This window comes from Lactuca serriola, chromosome 2 (genome assembly GCF_051521515.1).
Source record: "Lactuca serriola cultivar US96UC23 chromosome 2, Lser_US96UC23_V15, whole genome shotgun sequence".
NCBI lineage: Eukaryota > Viridiplantae > Streptophyta > Magnoliopsida > Asterales > Asteraceae > Lactuca > Lactuca serriola.
The window spans coordinates 18154778-18164256 of record NC_136409.1 but is presented as its reverse complement, the minus strand read 5'-3'; the positions used below and the strand labels follow the sequence as shown (position 1 = coordinate 18164256).

At 30.4% G+C, this 9479-nt stretch overlaps 1 protein-coding gene across 1 annotated transcript; it reads right to left on the bottom strand.

Annotated features, from left to right (window-relative positions):
• Positions 1-2335: 2335 nt before the first annotated feature.
• LOC145086016 (uncharacterized) lies at positions 2336-5849 on the bottom strand. The gene is made up of 2 exons (XM_079023725.1): positions 5523-5849; positions 2336-4801 (listed from the first exon to the last, which is right to left on the bottom strand). The coding sequence occupies exons 1-2, from the start codon at positions 5679-5681 to the stop codon at positions 2519-2521; spliced, it is 2442 nt and encodes an 813-aa protein (XP_078879851.1). The 5' UTR covers positions 5682-5849; the 3' UTR covers positions 2336-2518.
• Positions 5850-9479: the final 3630 nt, after the last annotated feature.

Below are 9479 nucleotides of genomic sequence, written 5' to 3'. Positions count from 1 at the left end.
TTTCCCGATTGAAACCTCTAGTTTCGCAATTTTTACAATTTTGACCCAAAATGGAAAATATTTGCAATTTTGGTCCTTTTTAAATTTGAAAAGTAATTTTAACCTTTGAAATGGACTTGGTACACTAGTAGTCCCCTATTTTACAGAAAAGTGCAGTTTCAGCCCCTCTAAATTAAAAATCTTGCAATTTGGGCTTCATTGGGCCGAAAAGTTCATTTTTGGCCCATTAGGTTTGAAAATTCACATTTTAATCCTTCAAAAGAGTAAATTTTCAGAAAATACATTTTTGAAACTGTTTTGACTCATCTCAACACTCAGAATTTGTATTTTGTCATTTTGGGCCCTTTAGTTTTATATTTTTAGCATTTTGAGCCCAAAAATGGGTTTTAAGCCCAAAGAGGTCCATATTAACCAACTTGGTTACTTTTCTAGAATTGATTTGTGTAAAATAACATAAGTTATACTTATTTCATTCAACACATTGTAGATCTCGATTTCTAAGCTCTTTTTGACTAGATCCAACACCACAATCACATAAGGACACATATATAAGCATAGAAATCACACAAAGCATACATATACTCATAGATCTACACATTTGCTTGTATTCTCCACCCACAAAACTCATAAAAACCGAAAAATAGGGGGTATGAAGCTCACCTTTGCTTTGATGTTTCGGTTTTGAAGAAGAGATGAGGAGATATTTAGTCCTAGCAACACCTTGAAGTAGTTTTCGAGCTTATGAAGTTTCTAAGGTGTGATCATGGAATAAAGTTATGTAAGAAGGAGTTCTTAATGTTACATTGAAAGGAGATGTTGGTGTTTGATAATAACTTACCAAATATGGAGATTGTGGTGAAAAATCCTCTTGTAAACACCCTAAATCTCGAAATTTTTAGGGGATGATGGAAGAGTTGTTCTTGACAGCTTGACAGAAATTTTTGCAAGTGAAGTGTGTGTGTGTGTGCTCTTCTCGGCCAAGAGTAATAAGAAGAGAAAGAGATGAGATAAGGAGTATTGCATGAAGGGTAATAAGTGTCTAGATGTATGTGATTATCTAGATATATGCTAGATAATCATGTGTTGGCAAAGTCTAAATCAACCTCCTTCCATTTGTTTATTTATTTATTCATTTTTTGCTTTGGAATGATCTTGGGCCGAGATTGGGCTAAGGTAAATGAGGATGAGGTGATTTTTGCCCATTTTTGGTCTTGATCGAATTTATGAAGCCCAAAAATCATTTTTTTTCGGCCTATTGGGCCCTTAAGAAGGTTCACGACCCAAAATGGTAAAAGAAATGGGTTTATGGCATCATTTAGGTTAATTAAATCATTTATGACCCATCATGGCCCATTGGAGGTAGAATGAATCATTCTAGGCCCAAATGGGCCATAATGCTAAAGTTTTATGAATGTGGTCTATTTAGAGCCCAATTAGGGTTTCTAGGCCCAAGATAGTCAACTTGAAGGTTTATTGGTCCATTAGGCCCAATAAGAGAATCCTAGGCCATAGTGAACTTGAAATGGGATATCTAGGGTTTCCAACCCTTATTTGAGCATATGGGATATATTTGAATGAGAATGGAGTATAGTATTCACTTAGAGTATAGGCTCTTACAATGGATGATGTTTATATGAGAATAGAATTTCCTAGCAAAATGCCAGTTGTGACATCAACATCATCAATACGACTCGATCAAAATGCTACATTTAAGGATTATTTGGATAAAAAAAGGTTTGAAATTTTGAATGAATCCCGAATTGAGGGAAGGAGAGATAAGATTTGCTGAGAAATATAAGAATTCAAAACGTGTTTAAAATTTAATATTATTTTATTGGTGATTATTTGTACTTTTAGCTTAACGGTTTGGATGTCTTAAAAAAAATAATATTATTATATTCAATCTATTTTTAGAAATAATGAGATATCTTTTATAAGATAGTAAAGATATATCTTTAAATAGAAGAACATCATAAGGACATCTAACAAATAATATACTTTGCCGAAAATAATTATTACCAATAATATAATACTACTAACAATTTAGAATATATATATATATATATATATATATATATATATATATATATATATATATATATATATATATTGAGTAGCGTTTACAACATTTGTAATGAAAGTATTTTCAAGTTTAAATTTGAGTAGCGTTTACAACATGAATCTATTATATTGATTTAAAAGCTTTTATATTGATATCATATGCAACGTTTATTTCAATACAGATTCGAGATCATGCTAAATTTAAAGAATTCAAAGATAAGAATATGAATGTATTATTCAAATATACAAAAGCTAATTGCTTTTTACACAAACATTTAAAAGAATACAAATTTGTATGCTTGACATTTATCATAAACAACACACTTTAGAAATCACAAACAAATCCCGTACTTAAGAATGTACTTAATCAAAAGGGACAATAATGAAAACAATAAACAACACATAATCACAAATCAATTACAAACCAAACCAACAAACTGATCAAAAACATTTTTTTTCAGTAGTGCTCTTTTTCCTTCTTCTCTTCGTTCTTTGAATGATGTCCATGGAACTTCTCTTTAATCTTTCCAAAGATACCCTTCTTCTCTTTGTGTTCAACTTCAACAGGGATGTACTCGTTATGCGCCACCACTGGAGGTGGTAGCGAAGCAACACAATCCTCTTCAACTTTTTCAACGACAAATACTTTTTTCTCTTCTTGTTCACATGAATCTGGCTCTTGAAAGATGGCAACTTCCTCATAGGTCTTTATAGGGACATAAGTTTCTTCCTTATGCTTCTTGATTTTCTCAAGTTCTTTCTTTTCTTTCTTTTCTTCTTTCTTCTCTCTGTGCTCCTCAATTTTCTCTTCGACTTTTTCCTTGATTTCTTCAATTTTCTCCTCAGTTTTCTCTTTAATCTCTTCCACTTTGCACTCGGCATTCTCCTTCAATTCATCTATTTTGTATTTGGCGTCATCTACTTCTTCTTTTAGTTTTTCCTTATGCTCTTCTTTCTTATACTCGGCCTCATATTCTTTTTCCTTAATTTTCTCTTTAGCCTCTTCTACTTCACACTCAACTTTTTCCTTGATTTCTTCGATTTTTTCCTCAATTTTCTCTTCAATCTCTTCGACTTTACACTCAACATTCTCCTTTAATTCTTCTATTTTGTATTTGGCCTCCTTTACTTCTTCCTTGATTTTTTCCTTATGCTCTTCCTTTTTATACTCAACCTCATATTCTTTTTCCTTGATTTTCTCTTTGGCCTCTTCTACTTCACACTCAATCTTTTCCTTGATTTCTTCTATTTTGTACTTGGCCTCCTCGATCTCTTCCTTGAGTTTTTCCTTGCGCTCTTCCTTCTTGTACTCAGACTCGTACTCTTTTTCCTTGTGTTTCTCTTTGGCCTCTTCTATTTCACACTCAACCTTTTCCTCAATTTCTTTCACTTTCTCCTCGATTTTATTCTTAACCTCCTCTACTTCAAACTCAACTTTTTCTTTCAATTCTTCTATTTTGTACTTTGCCTCCTCTACTTCTTCTTTGAGTTTTTCCTTCCGTTCTTCCTTTTTGTACTCGGATTCATACTTTTTTTCCTTATGTTTTTCTTTGGCTTCTTCTACTTCACATTCAACCTTGTGCTCAATTTCTTCGACTTTCTCATCAATTTTCTCCTTAACTTCTTCTATTTTATGCTCGATCTTTTCCTTCAATTCTTCTATTTTGTACTTTGCCTCCTCTACTTCTTCCTTAAGTTTTTCCTTGCGTTCTTCCTTCTTATGCTTAGATTCATATTCCTTTTCCTTATGTTTCTCTTTGGCCTCTTCTACTTCACACTCGACCTTTTCCTTGATTTCTTCAATTTTTTCCTCAATTTTCTCCTTAATCTCCTTTACTTTATAGTCAATATTATCCTTGAATTCTTCTATTTTGTACTTGGCCTCCTCTACTTCTTTCTTGAGTTTTTCCTTGTGCTCTTCCTTCTTGTACTCAGCCTCATATTCCTTTTCTTTGATTTTCTCTTTGGCCTCTTCTACTTCACACTCGATCTTTTCCTTGATTTCTTCTACTTTGTACTTAGCCTCGGCTAGTTCTTCTTTGAATTTTTCCTTCTGCTCTTCCTTCTTATAGTCGGCCTCATACTCCTTTTCTTTGATTTTATGTTTGGCCTCTTCTACTTCACACTCGATCTTTTCCTTGATTTCTTCTACTTTGTACTTAGCCTCGGCTAGTTCTTCTTTGAATTTTTCCTTGTGCTCTTCCTTCTTATAATCAGCCTCATACTCCTTTTCTTTGATTTTATGTTTGGGCTCTTCTACTTCACACTCTATCTTTTCCTTGATTTCTTCGATTTTCTCCTCAACTTTCTCTTTAACTTCTTCTTCTTTACACTCAACATTCTCTTTGAATTCTTCTATTTTGTACTTGGCCTCCTCCACTTCTTTTTTTACTTTTTCTTTGTGTTCTTCATTCTTGTACTTGACCTCATAATCTTTTTCTTTGATCTTCTCTTTCGCCTCTTCTAGTTCACACTCAATCTTTTCTTTTAGTTCCTCTTCTTTGTATTTGCCTTCGTGCTCTTTTTCCTCGACTTTTTTCTTGATTTCTTCTATCTTCTCCTCCGTTTTCTCTTTAACCTCTTCGACTTTATACTCAATATTCTCCTTGACTTTTTCAATTTTGTACTTTGCCTCTTCTACATCTTCCTTGAGTTTATCTTTCTTCTCCTCTATTTTTTTCTCAATCTTTTCCTTTAGCTCCTTCTTGTTTTCTCCCTCCTTACACTCCTCATCGCTAGACTGCAATTATTAAAAGAAAGATTATGTAAAGTTAAAATACTAGATAGAAAAACTAGAAGATAAATTCAATTTAATATATAATCTTAACGTAACCATGTAATAAAGCGTCAAGAATTTGTAAACTGAAACATCTTAATCTTCTTGTAACATGATGCAAGGAGAATACTAAATATAAGATGTGAGCAACAATTACCTTATTGAAAAGCAAAAAAATAATCCATTGATTTTACCAATAATTTAACAACTCTTTTAAATCATTAATAAACTTATATCCGTTCAAAAAAAAAAGTAAATTTTACCGTAACATCTTATATCCATGATTTTACCAATGGTTTTACTATTAGCTGCATGTAAAATTTACATCCGTTCAAAAAAATGTAAATTTTACATAAAATGATAGATGCATATTTGATGCATTAAATAATTTAGTTTATATGAAAACATAAAAAAGGTAATTAGGTCATGGGTTAAGTATATATATGTAATGTTTAGGATTAGATTAGGAATATAATAATTTCAGTTTCAAAATAATAATAATAATAATAGGAATACTTTGCACATATTATTTAATTTTACGGCTAATTAATTAATACTAAATAAAAAAAGTTAACATGCATATAATTGAAGTATCTGTATATGTATCTGTACATGCATATTTTACGTATAGACATATAATTTAATTTCTGTGCTTCTGTTGTTTGCAATAAAAACAGAAACTTACACTGCTGCAATTGCTTTCTGATCGATGAAGTTTCTGCAACAAGCTTTCCTTCTTCTCTTCCTTACACTCAAGTTTCGGCTCCTCAACCTCCACCTTCACGATGGTGACAGTTTCACAGTACTCTTCAGTCTTAGGAGCTTGATGGTAATTGTCAGCCATGATCACAACAACAAGAAGAACAAAATACGTACGCAGTGACAAATTAAATATCACAATAGAAACAAGAACAGAACACACACAGTGACTATGTGAAGAACTAGGGTTGTTTTTATAGATACAAATGAAAGAAGCTTTGGATTTTGGAATATGAATGAATGTGTGTCTGAGAGAGAAGCAATGAAGGTTTATATAGGAGATTTTCGCGCGTAGTTGTTACGACTAAGATTGAAATACCTAATCTTCGAATAGATAAAGAAATGAAAGATGTAATTGGTCGGAATCCACCAATGGCGGCGGTTTATCGGAAAACTATACTTGCTGTTCAAGTCACGCGCCTTACTCAATTAATCCATATATAGAATATAAATAAAACTAGTCTTTTATATTTATCCCATGATTTATATTTTAACATTTATATTTATATAAAATAAAGAAGATTCCAGTTAAATAAAATACCTCATTATCTACAATAAAAGAATGACTAATTGATGAATGGTTTATAACTTAATTTATATTGATAACAAAGTCTTTATTTGCTTATAAATTTATGTTTAAATATTATTTTTAAAATGACTTGTATAAATATAAAACTTAATTGATTTTTTTTCGGTAACACTGCTCTCATTTTTATAGATAAAAGAAATCTAGGGCATGCATTGGTTAAAGATAAATCTCTTCTAAGTTTTCATATAATGTATCTAATTAAATACAATAACTTAATTCTCATTATATGACAAAAACGTATATTTTGTTGAAAATTTTGTTGGAGAGATGGTTTGCGCATATATTCATTTTATATGTTAATGTTATGTGTAAACACGAAAGAAACAATTAGTCGATTTCTACGAATATGTTCTTAACCTTGTAATGTGTTTCCTAATCTAGCTTAGTTATTTTATTTTATTTTTTATCTGAGAAATATCATAAACAATATTGGTCTTTGGATTAAAAAGTCAATGACCGAAATTACATAAAATGTTGGTTGGGTGATTACATTTGGTTGCAAAACAGATGATTTTCTATGAATCACAACCACGATACAAATCATTATATAAGGGTTAAGGGCAGTATTTACGGCTACAACGCCCTGGAGTGGTATCGCCAATTATGTGGTTCGACAGGTTAACCAAAAGGATGGATGTCTTTCACTCTTTTTCTTTTTACCAAAATAGTTTTAATTGGTTTGTGAATTAATTTTGTATGTTTTAATATTTTACGAATTAGTTTTATATAACTTTAATTAGTTTGAGTTTTTTTAAAGCTAAAATTTATATGATTGACAGGAATGGAAGAGATAAATTTCCATTGTGGAAAATGAGGTGGCAAATGAGACACCCTCCACCCTATACGTAATGTTGGTTTGGTTTAATATTACCAAAAGTGTTTACTTTTCAAGCACAATGTTCACATATCATTTAATCAGATTTTAAAATATAAAATTACAACTAGGAATAATGATTATTAATAAATAAAATTTTTAGTTTAAGTTTGAAGACTAATCAAACAATTTATGTTTTTTTTGTAAAATATGTAGAACTAAATGGTTTGACCACGCACATATTGTAGTGGTTTAATTTCTCTGCTATTTTGAGGTTATAGGGAGGAGCTCAGCTTTGGCGATCGAGCTATGTAGCCAACATATCTAGAACTATTACCTTTATCTCGACAAAAAAAAACTTAGTATTTTAATAAATTACAAATTCCATTCTTAAAATGATGCTTATATGATGTGTTTGACAACAAGAGCTTTTAGAAAATTTTAACATTTAGCTTTTAAAAATTTCAAATTAAACAATATTTGTTTGAAAATATAAGCTTAAAACTTTTTCTCTAACAAAAAATTATAATACAAAAACTATTCCAAAGAGCTTTTATAAATGCATATTATATGTAACTTTGAAAAACTTATAACAATTTTTACCAAATATTTTTTGTATAGATAAAAATTATAATTTTTCAACTTACAAGTTTCAGTTGCCAACTATTTTTATCAAAGCAGTTATTTGAAACTTCCTTTATTTATTATAGTTTTACTTAGAATTCAAATATGTACACACATATTTTAACGGTATATTAATTATTTGATCAATATTTCTAACGAAAAATGATGATTATTAACCAATGGAAATAAAAAATTAAGTTTATCATCAAAACTTCTATATATTTGGTTTTTTATCCTATAAATATTATATTCATTTAGAATATAAAAAATTTCCGAAGTAATACATATTTGATTCTCACCATTCTCAGTCTAGTGTTTATATATTCCATAATTTTTTTTTCTATAATTTATTTAAAAAAAATTAAATATATTATATATTTTTTAAACTTTACAACAAAGAATATTAAATAACTATTATTCTTTTTCCGAACCGGTATTAAATATCAATGATTGATGATATTAATTGAAGTTGATTGTTAGTTGTATATCATGAATGCAAAACAAATATATTTTCAGCAATTAATTACTAAATATATATATATTTAAATTAAATACCTAATCGTCTATCTTACAAATTTATATTACCAGTTCCAACATGCCAAATTTTTAATTCAGATAATTACTTCTTCTATTTAATAGTAAATTATTATTTAAATTAAAAATATACTCAAAATTTTACATTGCATAATTTAATTATTCCATTTAAAAACCTTAAGAAACTAGAAAGAAAATTAGAATTTTGATTGGACAACGAGGCGGCATTTGAACGAAGAATAAAAGCATGTTTGGGAAAGAGAAAGAACACGCTGTCATGCATTACGATGGCTGTCAATCGCCACGTCGGATGCCACGTGAAGTCCACGAAACCTGGGCCCCACTCACCGAAAATGAATAGTGGGTCTAGTTGGAGCAGGTAGAACAATACGTCGTACTGTTGTGCTTTGTGACGGCTAGAGATCACCAACTCCTCTAATGCGTAGTCATTTGCCTGTTTTGCTCGTGGGACCTTCTGTGTCATAAGTCGGTTTGAAAATATACTTGATAAACTAATAATATAATCATTTTAATTAAATATTGTAACTTCAAAATAAAATTTCCTTCACGCATCTCATAACAGTTTAAATGGTGCTATTCGAAAATCATAACTATAAGACTGTTTGCTATAGGACACGAAAACCGTGTTATTACTTACGTGGACAACCTTTAACGCGATGGAAACGGCTAAAATACCACCCCAACCTCACCTTATGTTATGAAATATGGTAACCAACACAAGAGGCAACACCCAATCAAATCATCTCTCTCTCTCTCAACACCATGTTATAACATGTTGAAATGTGAGGTGACGATATTTGGCCTCATAACACCGTTGACCACACCAAACAACCTAAGATGTGGTGGTGTGCAAAACATATAAATCAAACCTACAAGAAATGAAAATCATTTTATAAACAAATCGTTTAATCACATAAAATTGTTTAATAGTTATTGATTGATTCGATTAAGTCAAGATCAAACTCAATCGGTTTAAACTGTAAATTTAACTGAATTAGAACAAATGTCGGCTGAGGTGTAGGGCGACTGGATGGCCCAGAGCATCACCACGGTAAGGGCATCTTATTTGAGTTAGTTATATGTATACATTCACTTGGGCTTCAACTCTCTGATTCATAAGTTTGTAATTTAATATCTAACGGTCTTGATTTAACTGAATAAGACCCAATTTTTTAATCAAATCTAATATAAAATACATATCAAATAGACCTAAAGTGTTGTTAAGTATTATGATATTAGTTATTTATAACAATCTATATAAATATAAGTGTTTTCATTTATACATTATAGATTGTGAATAG